The sequence below is a fragment of the Mytilus galloprovincialis genome, chromosome 4 (genome assembly GCF_965363235.1).
Source record: "Mytilus galloprovincialis chromosome 4, xbMytGall1.hap1.1, whole genome shotgun sequence".
Lineage (NCBI taxonomy): Eukaryota > Metazoa > Mollusca > Bivalvia > Mytilida > Mytilidae > Mytilus > Mytilus galloprovincialis.
This window is the reverse complement of record NC_134841.1, coordinates 86,453,216-86,469,679: the sequence shown is the minus strand read 5'-3', so window position 1 is coordinate 86,469,679 and position 16,464 is coordinate 86,453,216. Positions and strand designations below refer to the sequence as shown.

The following is a 16,464-nucleotide window of genomic DNA, read 5'->3' as shown; positions in this document are numbered from 1 at the left end:
GAAAAATGCCGCTTTTTGGCTCTAAAATTGATATATCTTTTTCAACTCATCGGTGACCTATCTTTTTTAATATAATTTCCATATAAGCTGTATTTAAACTAAATTATTGTAAAATTTTAGCGATTTCTGTAATAAATTTCTTTTTTTTATTTCGATATTACCTTTATTTCTCCTATTACTTCAACAGAAAAAACCCAACTTTACAAACATGTATGCTTCTTTCGAAGGCAGATTATGAGCGCAAATAAACGGTAACCCCATTTTTTTATTTTATTTTTCTATTAACTATAAGATAAAGTTCATTTATAGAAAAATATAGAGAAATCCTATATAAATGATTTAGACCCGCGAACCCCCTTAAAGGGATGATATCTGATCACCACTTGGAACTCTATGTTTAATAGCTTCTTTGCGTGCTTTAACCTTTTGTAAAGGATATTATGAAAAGAAATGCAAGCCCTGGAATATATCGTATTATTTGGAGATATATACTCCATATGGAGGCGCTGCAAGAATGTTTCTATAAAGAACTGGAAAATTCACAGTTGGGAAGTTGAAAGCATCTCTTTGGACGTAAAGTGTTAATCTCAGTCGACCCATATTGTCAATTTCTAAATGGAAGATATGGAGCAAACAACTCGATAAGCTGTATCCTTCATATGAAAAAAGAAGATGTTGCATGATTGACAATGAGACATCTCTCCACAAGATACCAAATTACACAGAAATTAACTGTTCACGTCAAGTTCAGCATTAAATTATTTAGTGAGAGGACACTCAAATGTAACACGCCGTTTGACAGAAATATCGTAATAATCTAGTAAAGACACATTCTACTACAGCTACAATTGGTTATTTTTTGTAAAAACTTTCTTTGTAGATAATTTATATAACATGTTGAATATTCCATTGGTACGTGGTGTATGATATGCATTACTGTTGTGTTTCATTCATATGTAAGGCCTGCGCGTTTAAAAAGGGTCAGTCTTAGAGTTCATGTACCAAGACAGTAATATGACTATTGTTTATAACAACATATATAAAGCATAAAGTAAAAAACATGTCCGCACAACATCAGGGTGTTTTGATATTTATTACGAAGCATTTGTATAAAATAAGAACAGTGTTTGTTGTTAAAGTCAAGGTTCATTGTTTTTATTTTCGTTTCCTTCCAATAGCACAAAACAATCCTGTGCATTGTTTTCCAAGAGATATATCCAAAGACAAACAGCCCAGGAGTGCACCGGTTCCGGGAACTTTAGTTCTTACTATAACTGTATAATCACCCTGTAATATAAAAAAGCAAATGATTGCACTATTCGAAGTGAATTTCTTGATGAAGGAAACTCATAAAAAAGACATAAAGCTCTTTAGACAAATATGTCATTTTTCATATGTTTTCACGAACACCGTAAAAATACAGAAAATGCATTAACAGAATGTTTGATATCAACTAAATTGAAATATATTGAACAAATGCCATATCAAGTTCAAAGAAAAAATAAGCAAATGTTTATGAAAGTGTGCAAATTCTTAATTATTAAGAGTTATGTTCTATACAATTTTAGACTATTAAAAGATTTAAAGAATATTCATGAATAAAAATATAACAGAATTGCTTAACTTTACTTTTTCAAACTTTGGTTCAAGACAAACATGCCAATCTTAGATTAAAGATAACATAGAAGTTTATATGAAAAGGCTGCTATGATCGCTGAAATAAGGTTCTCTAAAGCAAAAAGTACAAAGAGGTGATAATTACACAGCTGCATATTGTCCAAACATGTTCTTCGAGTTGTGGAGAAAAAAAAGGTGTAACGAATAACATCATTCATGTATAGTTGTTGCGACAGCCTTATTTGTTGATTTCGGTCAATTCAATTTATTATCTATAGGACAATTGTTTCGAGTTATGGAGAAAAAAGAGGTGTAACAATTGACAGAATTTATATATGATTGCTATGACAATTGATAATTGTTGATTTCGGATTACATCATTGTTTATCTGTTGGATAATTGTACTTGGTACTAGTATGATACACACTTACGTCTCCAATAACATGTGCAATTGGACCGAGATCTGGAACATTTATCGTGTAGCTTTTAACATCTATACTTTCAACTGGTATTGGACATGACAATGTTGCGTTGGCAGATTCTATCATTTGTAAAGCCTGCTGTGCTACGCTTTGTGCACTAGTTCTTGTAGAGTTTAATAAACTGTCCACGAATGAACATCCATCGAAGACACTATGAAACAAAGAAATAATGCTATATTATAAATAAAATCTGTCAAGGCAAAACTGCATTATTTGCAGGATGTTCTTGATAGATAGTGTTGAGCTTTATATAAACGCATCCACAATAATTATTAATTTCACTAATTATGTCATTTGAGTTATCTTTTTTTTATTGTTTATAACTGTCATATTTGCTTAATGTTGATGATGATGATGTTCGTGATGATGGTATTAATATTTATGTCTGTTAAACGTTTAGTTCTGTTCTAAACAAAATGCACATTCAGGACGAGTACCTATTTATGCAATATAGATATCAATTCTGCTTTGTACTGTACCAAAATGTTAAGCTGGATTTTTAACCAACTCATTCGATATTAATATGCCTAATACATCAAATTTTCTTCAAAAACAACCCGGGTGATAAAATATCAGAGGATTATAGATACAAACCAGCTTCCAATTCCACCAACACAAGGAATATGTATTCTTGTTCCTAGAAATCCATGTCTCTTCATATCAAATTCTATCATGAAGATAGGTACTGGTTTTAAGACTTTAGCAGAAAATGTTAGATGAAGAGGTCCTGGAGCCAAAAGTGGAACTGGACTGGCAGTAATTGACGTCACTTGGATGGCCTGTGAAGACTTATCTATACCTATGATATGAACAAATGAAATAACTCATACTATGAACAATGCTATCGCTCTTTGAAATTAAAGCCACATATACCTAACCTTAACCATTTTCCGTGTTGAATATCATTTACCACTTTGTTAAAGTACTCATTTATGGTGTCGGCTAGGATATTTTCTTAAGATATTTAGTACACTCGAAATTCATTTCCTGATATCGTAGCGCTATGTTTAAGTGTTACTTTTCGTTTATAGATAACATCAACAGTAAAATTTCAAACTAAAGGTAAGGAAATTGGTTGCTATAAACTAATATTTCCGATTTTACCAGCACGACTTTTGATATGAATTTGTCCTTAATATAAGTGTTCATGTAGATGTAATACATATTTCATTTGACGTTGTATAAGCAGCGGCTAACCAATTTTTACACATTACTTTTATTTATTATATGACTTTGTTATATTTCCAATTATGCTTCGTATAAAATTAAAAAAACACCATTTTTATGCAAACAACATCTGACCAAAAGCTTAAACAAATTTTTTTTTAAACTTGTCGATTGAAAATTAAAATTACCATTTGTTTAAATTACAGAATACTTACTACAATCTCGCCATTTAAATGGTATTGTTCCATAAGCTGAAACTATAACCGTGACACATATAAAAAGAGAGTATGGATACATTGTTACTGTGTATATGATAACCGTCGTCAAACTAATTACAACTTGTTATGAGGAAAGGTAACGCTGACTCAATCTTTTTATACAAAAAATTATAGGGAAGAATTAATCTACAATCTTGGTGCTTCAGAAATGCAATTTCAAGTAGAACGGTACAAAGTTTACTTCGCTACGTATTTATCATTATTCAATCATTCATTTACCATGACTTTTCTTTTTGGCAGAATAATTCTATTGTATCGGCTAAAGCGAGTGGTTTAAACTAAAAGAGACCTAAATGTGTTTTCGTAGTTTTATTTCTATGAGTTTGTCACTCCATCCTAGAATAATGGGTTGTGATTCTATCATTTTTAGGTGTTTTGAATAATTTACCATTCAAAAAACAACTATCTGATATTCACAATCAGGTCGTTACTGATTAAGGAAAATTACAGCATTTTATGTTTTTGTTTGTTTTCTTTCTAAAAAAAAATTATATTCTTAGGGTTTTTGCTTTACATCACGTATTCAAAATTTTAAAATAGATTTATATAATGTAATTAAGTAAAAGGGTGACATACATAATTGATTATTTAGTATACATTAAAGTCATCATATCAATGTAGCACAGTTCGAATGACCGAGTTTAGGGCGAACGTTCTTAAAAATAACTTCGATCAAAGTCCAAGGTCCTACAAAATACAAGATAAAAGTACAATGTTATTACACCGCTATAAGAATCATATCTTTACTATGTTATCATTGAAATAGCTCAATCTAATTGAAACATGTATACGTGCCCGTTAATCTGAACGTTATATCTAGATATCATGGAAATTAGCAAGGAGTAACATTTGCCTTAATCTTTTTTATTTTTTTATTTTTCATACTTTATAAAAAAAAAAACACATTTGTGAGATGGATAAAGCAAGGAACGACATCTTGCCTCAGCTTCGTAAGATTGTAAATTCTAAATAGAAACTAGTTACTAATTGTTAGTATTCAAAATTCTAAAATGTATGCACTACATCATCATGTATTAATCATTTTCATATTTTTCAATAAAGAGAGAATTTATTTCAGAGAAAAAGAAAAGACAAGAGAGAAAATGACAAATTAATCAAAAACAAAATAAGTTAAAAACAAAACAAAAACAGAAAATTAAAATCACTGAAATTTCGGTTTTTGGCAGTGTTTTAGCCATTGTTAAAACAATGCATACGGCACAGAAAAGATTTTTTAAAACTTACAATCATGTGGTTGTAGGTACAAAACAAGAACAAAAACAATATATTATATAAAACATATATATGGTGGTGTGGAGAAGGTTAAAACAATATATACAGTAAATGCTAAGTTTTGTTTTATTTATAAATAATTTTAGTAATAGTTTTCATACATTTTTTATTTCATTCTTTTCCTGTTTTTCTTAACTTTTGAAATAAAATTATCTGCACGTTGATTTGATTATTAATCCCTTCACCGAGTCTCAACCTTATATCGATTATTTCATTGCATGTTCAAAATATGTGTTCAATATCTTCGGTAACTTCATTGCAGAAAGTGCATGTTTCGCTTTTTTTTTTTTTATTTTATTCTAAATAAAACATTATTTGTGCCCAATATTCTGTGTATTTAACAATACTGAAACCAGTGATATTGAGCTTTTTGCGAAGTAAAAAAAACTTATTATGCACGGTTTTCGTATCAAAATATTTGTTTAGTGTGAAGGACCATTTTTCTGTGTTTAATAAAGATTGTTCATAGATATATCGTTCTTCACAGCTTTCTATATGATTTTTTGGATGAAATAACCAAATAATAAGTAAGAAAGTTTGACTTAATTTTATAAATGATTAGAAAAGTTTTCCCTCATCATCTTATATCAAATAGATGTTGTACCTATTTTGATATTATAATTCCAGAGCGAATCTGATACAAACTTGTCATTAATTTTTTGGTATATATTTTTATTTTGTACATATTTTCAATCTTTTTTCGAAACAACTCTTTCCAAAAAGAGTTTTTCCATCTTTTTGTTGGGCCTAGATAAACTAGGTTTTCAATTCTTATTTGTACAGTACTTTCTAATAGCTTATTTAGTTTTAGGTTGTTTTTTAACTACCGTCTTAACCATGTTAGTTTCAATCCTTTGATATGTTTGACAATATCTATCATTTTCATTTTTATTATAATTTATGTTCAGATAATACTATCTCTTCTTTTTTTTTATCTTGTCAGGTTTGTTTTCCCAAAAAAATGAATACTTGTCGTCAGTTAGATGTTTTTAAGTTTTTTTGCATGGTGCTTGTAATGTCAAAAATATAATAAGATTGTTCAATTTTGAAAAAAAAACAGTGTCTTAATTATTGTGAATTTTCAAACTGGTGTAAATAAACTGATTGAATGTTTTGTTATAGACCAAATTGTTTTTACATTTTTAATTTCTTTAGTTTTTGGACATAGATCAATAGTTTCATTTCATGCAAATTGACAGAAAAGATTATTCCTAGTAATGAAAAAATACTTGAACCCAATTCCAATTCCAATTTTACACACATGGTTTCTCAATCTAATTAAGATATGTCAGAACAAGATTAAATTCAGGATTTAGTATAAATCAGATTGATGTTGTTTTGACCATATTTTATTTTGTCTATCCACACCACCCTTTTTTGTCCAAGTTTCGTCTACATCACAGTCATAACATCAATTAACTAAAGTTAATATGACCGAGTACATCTGGCGTACTAAATTATAATCCTGGTACCTTTGATAACTATTTACACCACTGAGTCGATGCCACTGCTGGTGGACGTTTCGTCCCCGAGGGTATCACCAGCCCAGAAGTCAACACGTTGACATGAATATCAATAATGTGGTCATTTTTATTAATTTCCTGTTTACAAAACTTTGAATTTTTCGAAAAAACTTAGGATTTTTTTATCACAGGCATAGATTACCTAAGCCGTATTTGGCAGATTTTTGTGGAATTTTGGATCCTCAATGCTCTTCAACTTTGTACTTGTTTGGCTTTATAGATATTTTGATATGAGCGTCACTGATAGTCTTATGTAGACGAAACGCGCGTCTGGCGTACTAAATTATAATCCTGGTACCTTTGATAACTATAAGTGCTAACGTTCTCAAAAATGACATCGAACAACCTTCAAAAAACAAGATAAAAGTACAGTCATTGAATTTTTTTTAAAAAGGGCATTTTTAACAATCCTGGTAGATAAGATATGTTTCGTGTCAATATATCTGAAAATAATATCTTAACAATCTATTTGGTACATTTATGTGTGCCCGTTATTCTAAACGTTATATTTGGACGTCATTGGAAATTAGCAAAGATATAAAATTGGCCTAAACCTTTTACGTTTTTTATATACGATCGCAAGTGATGATTCTCATGTAGATACAATTGATTTAAACGTACACTACAAAAACAGTACAAAATTAGGTCGGTAATGAAAACAACTGTATGTGCGTGTTATACTTGTGAAATTAAAACACGTCCATTGTCATATCATGTATAATTAAATAATATGCAAAATGAAACAATTATGGAAGATTTTAAAAAAAGATAAATTTGCATGATGACAACAAAGTTTTAAAAAAACGTATTTCACTTTTTTCAAGGAAAGAACGACAAGTGTTTAAGCTTCCTAGTTATATAGGATTTCATATTCTATGTATATTTTATTTATATGATATTTTAATATATAGTATTCTAGCATATTACATGTTTTTGTATTTTTTTTTCAATAAAGACCAGTAGAACAAAAAGAGGATCGAAAGATACCAGAGGGACAGTCAAACTCATCAATCGAAAATAAACTGACAACGACAGTAGCTTACAATGTGTTGTAGTACTAATTCCAATTACGTGACGTTTGTTTTGAAGGTTATTTTTTTTCAATCAATAAACAATGCATCAAAAGCATTAAAAGAAGAACTAGATGATGTAAATAAATACGTATTAACATCATAGATACAAAATGAGTATTCAAATTATACTATTTTCTACCGTTAAGGACATAATGAATATCATCAGTGATCATGAAAGTATGCTTTTATCGTTTTTACTTTAATGACTACTATTATTAACCTGAACTAAGGGCCACAAGAACGATAGTAATGAGTTTGCCCATAAAAATATGTGAGTTATGCCTCTTGATCTGAAAAAATCCTACCACCAACCAGTTTTCGACAATAAGTTTATGTTTACAGAACATAAACCTCTGTTGGTACATGGTACAAAGTATAGCATGCCTTTAAGAATATGTCATCTTTGGAGCAGCATCGAATAATTTACAAAGTCATACCAGGGATACGAAAATTGCTTATTCCGCTTTCAGTGTGTTTGGCGTGTTTTTACATTTCTTTGGAAGTGCCTTCAGTTTGAGAATGTTCAAATATACAATTATTTACCACATTTTCGAAATGCTTGATCATATTTCATATATATTCGTTTGTCCTATAAATCATTCATGCAAAATAAAACAAAACTGCATTTTAGAATGACCTTGCGGTTTATTGTAGCCGTCCTAACATATTACGTACATGTCTTATTTGTCTTTTGGCTTCCTACAAAGCCTAAACAATAAAACAAATATTTGAATATCCATTGCAACATTTTAAGATAAAATTAACTGTATTTAATTTAGATGCATAAGTAGTTTATTGATGTTTAAATCTCATAAACTTTTAAATCAAAGTTAAAAGAACCAGTCCGGGCGTCGACTTGATAAATGTCTTCTTTTATTCATGCATAACCCTCCATGCAAACCCACACTGTCTTGTGTCCATGTCCATAAATTCCATAAACTACAATATATAATGAAAATGGAACTTCTCAATTATGAATACAATGTATTGGTAATAGCTTTATTAAGTATACGTTATAATAAAGTTCTGCTAGTCCGTTCATTAGGGTTCGTCTGTTGTTGATCCCAGTTCATGGTTGCAATTTCTTGATAAGACCCATTTCGCATATATATTCTAAGAAGTATATGAACTATATTTTTTTGGTGTTTGAAATGATTGCAAGGTGTTCATGTTCATCAAGCAGATTTCAACCGACGTAGACCTAATTTTCATGATTCATTTGTTGTGTGTTCAAGTCTGTCATTTCTCCGATACTGTAATCCAAAGATCAACTATAATTGTGTTAGGTGTACCTGTGTACTTTTATGACTCATAGGTTAATTTTAGTATAATCGTCATCTAATTTTTATTCAAATTGATCAATGGTAACTTTTTGTTTGATTTGTTTCTCGGTTACGATAAGAAAACTTATATTTGGTGTATGGGATAGGGATAGTTTTTGGTATTTGTGTTTAATTTTGATATTTCATAATTTCCTAAAATATATTAATTTGAAGAGAAAAAAAGGAGACGAAAAAAATCGTTCTTAATATATTTAATTCTTTCCTAAAAGGTTTTATTTGTTTAGCTAACTTAAAAAGCAAATGAATTAATATCAATTAACTTTATGCACAAAAACGACATGTCTGTTTTATCATAAAGGAATACATTTAGTAACACGGGATTTATTTTTAATATGTTCTTTATGATATTGAGATATGTACTGTAAATATTAAAAAAAAATGAATTATAAAATATATTGTTGAATGGATGAGTTCTAGGAGAAGATAACAAATGTTAATACAATATAGATGAATGTAACGCGTCTTCGGATTGGCTGACAGTGTGTTGTCTATCAGATCATAGTCATTACTTTGTCATGCGACTGTGACGTCATCAACGTGATTTCATGATTTACTCTGCCTTAAAATGGAATTTAGAATTAATTTACAAGGAATGACTGTAATATTTCTTCTGTATATTCGAAATAAAGTAAACAAATGTTTTGCACACTTTAAAAAAACTCGCTACGCAGGTTATTCAATGTGCACAACATTTTTTTTTGTTATTGCTTCATAGAAAAAAAAATATATTACAGTCATCCCTTTTGTAAACTAGTTTTTGGTTTTAAATTGATAAATAATGAACGGGATATCATATGTTTTTATTGATGAAGTCAGATCACAGCTTCTGTAGGTTACCAACCCATGAACAAAGGGCCTTATGGTATCCGTAAATCTGTAAACTAGAAGTTGATAATTAAAATTGATTTACAACTAATATATAATGAAAGTACGAATTAACTGTATGTTGAATTGAACCCTGGCAACAGATGTCAGAAACTACGTTTGAAATGTAAACAAAGATTAAATGGATTAATGTTCTGTATTTAATATCATAAAGCAAGTTTATCAGTGCAACCCATCTGGTAACAGACGGTCATTACACAATCTTTTATAAGTGCATTATAGTTGTCAATACATTATCAACGGATCATCGGATGGAAATCGTGGCTCGGTTAATGTGCTTCTATGAACACACAAGACAATTTGTAGTTCCCGAAACCATAACAGATTGTTGTTAAAGTTGAACTATATGTACAACACATACATCTCTAAAATAAAACAAAAACCGCAGTATCGAAACTAAAGGGACAGGAAGGGAGGATATCGAATAATCATGTGTATAGATTAACGCGAGAATCAGACCTTAATTCAATAGAAATCCTTGAAAGTATCGTTTGCAAAAGTTAGTTTGGAGTTTAGTAAAGTTTATCTATTTGTAGTTTAATCTTTTCATACATGCTCGTTTGCTTTGATCCGCTAATAAACTATCGTTTGTCTTCCCCGCGATTAAATGGAGAGCCCTTTAAGTCGAATGATACAATTGAATTACCATCGGTGAACATGAAAGATAACTTGAGCACAAGGTATAGTTATAGTATTCAAAAACATATAGGATTATGTTCGTCTGTGGTTTTGACATAACGCATCTCGTTTACAAAAGAAACTATCGCTTATCTTCATAAAATATTTTTTTCGATTCGCACTTTCCATAGACTGCGTATAAAAAAGGACTCAAATGCAGCTGTTGTTTAACTTTTAGTGAAGATTATTGTATTAATTTTAGACATACTTATGTTGTTGGATATTTCATTTACATTACATAATAAATGCAAATTTTAAAGCACAATTTCGATTTTCGTTTGTGTTCTGAAAAACCCTTATCGAACAAACCTGAGTAGACAAATAGTAATTTGTTTGCAGTGATAAAAAATAATTGGCTTTTCAAAATGTATTTCTAATTATACGTCATTGAAGGGAGTCCTTTATTTAGATGAAATGCAATTAGCAACGCAAAGGAATATAGAATAAACAGAAAATTTACGTTTTGATCTACAATCTTTCCTAAAAAATTCTATTAAAGCTTATTACACACGTTAAAAATGTTTCTTCTTTTTAAGATTTCAAAAAAAAATAAACCAGATAAAAACCCAGAACCGTTGGGTTGCAAGATATTTTATTTGTTTTCAAATGTTTTTCGAGAAAACTTACTTCAAATGTTTTTCAAGAAAACTTACTAGCTTTCTACCAGTTACATATGATATGCAGCAGCACCTACCTTCGTTTCTAAAATTGAATTCTTGAGAAGTTTGAATTCAATTACGCACACTATTAGTTGTGCAGTTGTTTTCACATAAATTAGAATAATATATCGGTATATGAATTTCAAATGAATTAGTCTTAAGGTTGAAAATAAGCAACGGTTTAGGTTCTTATGCATCCTTTGCTTTGGGCGTTCCTGATAAAGTTAAATCCAGAAAAGCTTTCAGGGAGCATGACATTTATAACGTGTTATTTTCATTTTTGACAGGTAACAAGGGCAAAATTTGCAAGAATTTGATAATCAACGAAATTATAAGAATCTAGAGACTAGCTTATTTTTAACCATACATAGGTGAAGCTATAATCAGAGAAATTAACGACCATAAATGTCATTATTTTTTCAGATGGATGGGCACACGGTGAACAATAGACAAAATCCTCTTTGCAAAATTATGCTTCATTTACTGTTTTAACAAGACAGGTTTTTAAACATGAATATCCTAAATAACTGATTCGTAGAGCAATTAACTTGGACGAGAGCGAATAACTAATCTTGAAAAACAATTGAACAATTTGATTAAAACAAAAAACCATCATAGCATGGCATTTGCACTTTTCACTATTTGTATGTATGGTTTCGTAGAATATGTACTACGGAAGCCGCCCTTAACGAACGAAACATAACAAAAAAGTAAATTTTACACCGTAACAGATCTTTTGAATATTTTAGTTAGTTAATAAACAGTCGTTATCGGTTTTTTTTAAAGATGACTATATGTATAGTCAAGAATGAAAGACGCTTGCTTCTGATGTCGGAACACAAACCATGCTTTTCATACACCGAGTTCAAATAACAAACTTGTCTAAACTGTTTACATTAAAATGTAATATTTCCTAGGCTTTCGGAAATTCTTACGCTGTATAATAGAAAATTAACTGCAGGACTTACCGATAACATTATAACATGCAACATTCACTTGTAAATAAGTATTAGTCTGAAACTGTTTAGTATTGAAAAGCTTGTATCTGCTACTCCGACTTCTTTATAAAACTCCAACAGTGGGTAAGCAGACATTTATGAGCCAAGATTATGGGGTAAAGTTCCCTTTTCATTGTCCTTTTTTTTAAACTTTTTATCCAGTTTTGATTCAATACTTATGACGTTGATTGGTACATATACATACTACTTTGTCTATAAGCCATTTGTGTTTCTTTGTTGAATATTTCATTTTGTTTTTATAGTGATTACAAATTTGAATACTGAACCACAATTTGTGACGTCTTTATCTTTTTAGCCTTTTTATTTTGCGCACACGTTGTTGGCAAATAATGAAATTATATTCGACTATCTTACAAGTGAGAGGTTTATCTAGCTATAAAGCGGGTTGAATCCTACATTTTTCTACACAAGTAAAATGTCCGTACCAAGTCAGTATTAAAGGTGACAGATGATTTCCATTTGTTTGATGGGATTTATATTTTGATTTTGCCATTTTATAAAGGACTTTCCGTTTTGAATTTCCCTTAGAGTGTGGTATTTTTCTTATTGTACTTATTATATATTTATTAACACCATTTCATTCCTAAACAATAAATCGTTGGGTTATTTTCTGTCTTTGTGTCAATTTCTAGACGTTTTCACTTTGATAAATTTATGATCAGTAAGTAATGTTCAGACAATCCGCTTGCTGTAAATTATTACTGTTCAGTAGTTGTTCAGACAGTCATGTATGATGTAGATTTAAAGGGTTACAATAACAACTAATGAGCTGTCTTAACATAGTCGGAAAATATATTGATTAACTGCTTGCGAATTTACTGAACAGTACTGAGTTGACTGCAGCAAAGGAATCACAAATTCGACTGAATGACCGAAAGAAGACTTTATAATTTATAGTTCCGTCAAATTGCAGTTTCAGATTATTAAAAAAAAATCATTTTTCATTAGTATTTTCAAAAGCAATCAAACTGTGAATGGAAATGGGGAATGTGTAAAAGAAAAAAACACCCGACCAAAGAGCAGAGAACAGACGATGTCCCCAATTTGCCTTCAATACAGCGAGAAAATCTCGCAACCGGAGGCGTCTTCAGCTGACCCCTGAACAACAACATGTACTAGTTTAGTGATAATAGACGTCATACTTAACTCTGAAAAATATAAAAGAAACTTCAAAATCATACAAGAGTAACAAATGCCAGGGGCTCCTGAATTAGGACAGGCGCAAAAATGTGTCGGGGGTAAACATGGTTTATCTCTCAGTCAATTACTATATTCAAGAACTTTCCTTTCTTGTCCTAAAAGAGGGGCGAAAGATACCAGAGGAACAGTCAAACTCAAAAATGGAAAATAAACTGACAAATTATAGTACACAACAAACAACATAGAAAATTAAAGACTGAACAACACGAACCACACCTAATTCTGTGGGTGATCTCCTGTGCTCCGGAAGGGTAAGCAGAAATTCCTACATACCTTTCTTACAATTATAAGTATATATAAACGTGTACAATTACTGTTACAATTCTTAATGGTCAATCGTGTTTTTATGGATGCATGGCACTTGTTGACATTTCATCTAATAAACCAAGGATTCCAAGAGGTAATACAGAAGTCATCCTTTCGAAAGATTTTTAACACCATCACATTTTGGTTGACCGATATTTTGAAAGGCATCGCTTGACTAAAAATATATTAAGCATGAACATGTGTGCCTTGATGTTTTACTGAGGTATTTTTTACATATAGCTCTTCAACGGTTTCGGTACTTATACATCTTCGGATTTCAAATGTTTGGCTTTGAGCGTTCCTGATGAAGGTAAATCCAGAAAAGCACTTCGGACGCAAGCAATTATTAAACGTGTTGTTTTCATTTTGTTTTATAGAAGAAGACTGTGTAACAATGGTATGAAGTTATATGAGTACAGAAATGAGTTGAGTCAATAATCTATTCGTCAATTGTTTCCAGTTGAAACATTTAGGCGAAAAATAACACCTAGTAGGACAAACTGTATCCCTGTCTATACAAAGCAAGTGACATTAGCATTTTGTATTATGTGGGAGCTGACAAAACATTTCATTTGTAGATAAATAAACTAATGGTATGAATTTTAACAAACGATTTGTATAGACATGAAATTAATTAGTCCTATCTTGATGTGTATTTCCTTAGCAAAACAAAACCAAAAACAAAAAACAGGAAAAAACCCAAATAAGTCAGTAATTGGAACTAGACTATTGAATTGATTAAATATTTGCTTGAGAACATTTATCTGCTATTGAAGTTAAAAGTACTTAGAATGAACGTAATGTACCCGAATATTCTTAAACAGCGTGATATAAAGCGTAATCAATTTAATTTGTAAATATTCTTACTAATTTACATAGTTACAACCGCTAAGGTTAATTGTTGATTTGTCTGTAATTAATTTTTTAACAGGTTCAAGTAATTTTGATATTCTGAGCAAATATCTAATTCTTTACTTTTTATTTGAGGAAATTTAAGTATTGTTGATTAATCAATAGCAGCTGTCGTAAACTGACAGGTTTGATCAACAAAATAATGTTGACGCGATTTACCAGATAATGAAATATTTAGGTAAATATGTTAAAAATGAAATAGGGATCAACACATGCTTAGTTTTGATGATCAAATGAAAAAGAAAAAAATGACTTTAGCTATTGAATAAATTTTATACTGGTACTGCGCTTTGTGCACAATTGTATCGACTTTGCACGTATAATTTGTGATATAAAGTAAGTGATCGTATAACGCTTTGTTTTTGACGTTGATAATGTGTTTCCGAAAAAGTGTTATTTATGACGGCAATAAAGAATACTGGTTTGCAAAACCTTTAATTCGTACGCTTCAATTTCAAAATTAATGCTTTTCACCAATGCCTTTTTATTTGAAAACTTTGAAAGATTTGCAGTATAAAGAGAACAACTATACTTAGTTTAGAAATATATATATTTTTTGATACACGGCTCGAAACAGGATAGATATGCCCGGAAATCCTTCCGTTGAATCTGTTTCTAAGCCTTGTACACCTTAATTTTATATTGGTTGACAATGTATAGTTTTTCTATATCTAAATGAAAGATTATTTGAAATATGGGATTTGAAAATGTGATTATAGTACTTACCTACCGAAAGTTTGTAAAAGAGAGTTTATCATGGTGAGGTACCTAGTATAACTACCAGTATATTGAGAACAATGTAATACCCAGTGATGTGTAGAGAATGTATTATATTATATAAAACACAAACACGTTATGACTCGTTAATTTTTGAAGGATGTGTGCCCACATGTGTAGTAACGGAACTTGTTTTTGGATTTAACACCAAAAATGTATACAGGTCAATTTTCGGCAATTAGAAGTACTATATATCAAATGGTTCCCATATTACTTTAAACAATATAGAAACTTCCTTAGACGATACAATACTCTGATTTCATTCACTTCTCGTGGAAGCATATTTTGACTTTTTTTATACCGTTATATATGTAATTCTGAGGGGGAAGAGGGAAGATCTTTTAGTGATTTGTTAACTATCACATTCTTACAAAGATTTAAAACCTTTAAAGAAAAATTTGCTATTTGATCATAAGCATAAACAAAATGAATCAGTAAACAAGGTTGTTTCATTTAATATCAGTAATGCAAATATAAACTATAAACAAAGAAAATTTGTAAAGAATGGATACAGAATTTTGATTAAAAAAACATATGCATCTTGTTTGTAAGTACCTCAGCTCAGGAGTTCTGAATTTTAAAATTCTATTTTTGTTACATCTGAATTTTGGAGGAATACATGAAATAACAAAATGTAAACAAATGAAACATGAACGGATTTGCGCATGCAAAGATCCTACATACCCTTATTACAATTAAAAGTATATATAAACATGTAACAATTACTGTTACAATATCAAATGGTCAAACTCCAAAACATTTTTTGTCATATGTAAACATCATGAGTATTTGTTCAGCTATATTACTATTGCTTACGGGCATCAATAGTAGTGGGATATTCCCCGTCTTTAATCAAATGTATTGTACATATAACAATTATGATCCCTAAGATATATATCTTGCTGCCCTCTAATATTTAACTCGATATTATAAATAGGGAAACAAAAATATCATTTAAAATATAATGCTATTTCTGTATAAAACATCATAAACATAGATGAAGTACGTGTTCTCGTAATGCTTTGATTTGATATATTTTCAACTTTTATATTATATATATAGGTCTTGATTGTTAGACAAGATGAAGTGAGAAAGTGAGTGTCAGATTTTAAATATCCATTTCATAAAAAATGTCTCGATTCAGATTCCAATATTACCTCGAAGTCATGTTCTGTTCTCCTTCAAACCTTTTCTAATCTTGTTGTAAATATGATTTACGAAATAAACAATTTATGGGATATGATTTACGAAA

The 16,464-nt window shown here is 30.1% G+C and overlaps 1 protein-coding gene across 1 annotated transcript; it reads right to left on the bottom strand.

Moving 5' to 3' along the window:
• Positions 1–1,077: 1,077 nt before the first annotated feature.
• LOC143073255 (uncharacterized) lies at positions 1,078–3,634 on the bottom strand. Its single transcript, XM_076248664.1, has 4 exons — positions 3,482–3,634; positions 2,694–2,898; positions 2,049–2,250; positions 1,078–1,287 (listed from the first exon to the last, which is right to left on the bottom strand). The coding sequence occupies exons 1-4, from the start codon at positions 3,561–3,563 to the stop codon at positions 1,156–1,158; spliced, it is 621 nt and encodes a 206-aa protein (XP_076104779.1). The 5' UTR covers positions 3,564–3,634; the 3' UTR covers positions 1,078–1,155.
• Positions 3,635–16,464: the final 12,830 nt, after the last annotated feature.

Excerpts from the sequence above, each read along its gene's own strand:
- LOC143073255 (XM_076248664.1), bottom strand. The coding sequence starts at position 3,563 with ATGTATCCATACTCTCTTTTTATATGTGTCACGGTTATAGTTTCAGCT. Across the intron at positions 2,899-3,481 it reads ATTTAAATGGCGAGATTGTA|GTATAGATAAGTCTTCACAG; the intron begins GTAAGTATTCTG and ends TTCATATCATAG. Across the intron at positions 2,251-2,693 it reads GTTGGTGGAATTGGAAGCTG|TGTCTTCGATGGATGTTCAT; the intron begins GTTTGTATCTAT and ends TTTGTTTCATAG.